Raw genomic sequence first — 434 nt, 5'->3', positions numbered from 1 at the left:
TCTCTCTCTCTCTCTCTCTCTCTCTCTCTCTCTCTCACACACACACACACACACACACACATTTCCAAGAAAAATGAGGCTCATTCTCAGTGCCATGATATTCTGCCTGACCTTGGGCCCACAGCAATGAACCCTGGTGATCATGGGTAGAGCTCTGAACTAGTGAGCAACAAATAAATTCTTTCTCCTTTAAGCTGTCTCTCTGGGTCACTTGTTAGAGCAAGGTAACATTTGACTAACACAGCCACCTAGTAAGAATTTGAAGTAATTACCACAAAGAAGTAGTTGAGTTTGGAGGACAGTGCAGATTCTTCTGGGTAATCGTGCATCTACCCTAACACCTCTCTGTGTATGGTTTTACTTCTGAGCTCTCTAGATTATACCTGCATGTTATTCTTTTTATTTCTTTTTCTTTTTTTTTTTTTTTTTTTTTT

At 39.9% G+C, this 434-nt stretch overlaps 1 protein-coding gene across 9 annotated transcripts in view; it reads right to left on the bottom strand.

Annotated features, from left to right (window-relative positions):
- Positions 1-434, bottom strand: part of LOC116085015 (double homeobox protein B-like) — an 11791-nt gene that overhangs the window by 7976 nt on the left and 3381 nt on the right. Inside the window, exon 1 of one of the 9 annotated variants that reach the window (XM_031362396.1) lies at positions 273-401. The exons of the other annotated variants lie outside the window; for them this stretch is intronic. Coding sequence (XP_031218256.1) covers positions 273-329 — 57 coding nt within the window. The 5' untranslated portion in view covers positions 330-401. Of the gene's footprint in view, positions 1-272; positions 402-434 lie in introns of those variants that run through there. 9 annotated transcript variants of the gene reach the window in all.

This window comes from Mastomys coucha, unplaced genomic scaffold (genome assembly GCF_008632895.1).
Source record: "Mastomys coucha isolate ucsf_1 unplaced genomic scaffold, UCSF_Mcou_1 pScaffold9, whole genome shotgun sequence".
In the NCBI taxonomy this organism is placed as follows: Eukaryota; Metazoa; Chordata; class Mammalia; order Rodentia; family Muridae; genus Mastomys; species Mastomys coucha.
The sequence above is the reverse complement of the archived record's forward strand: the minus strand, read 5'-3'. Positions and strand labels throughout refer to the sequence as shown.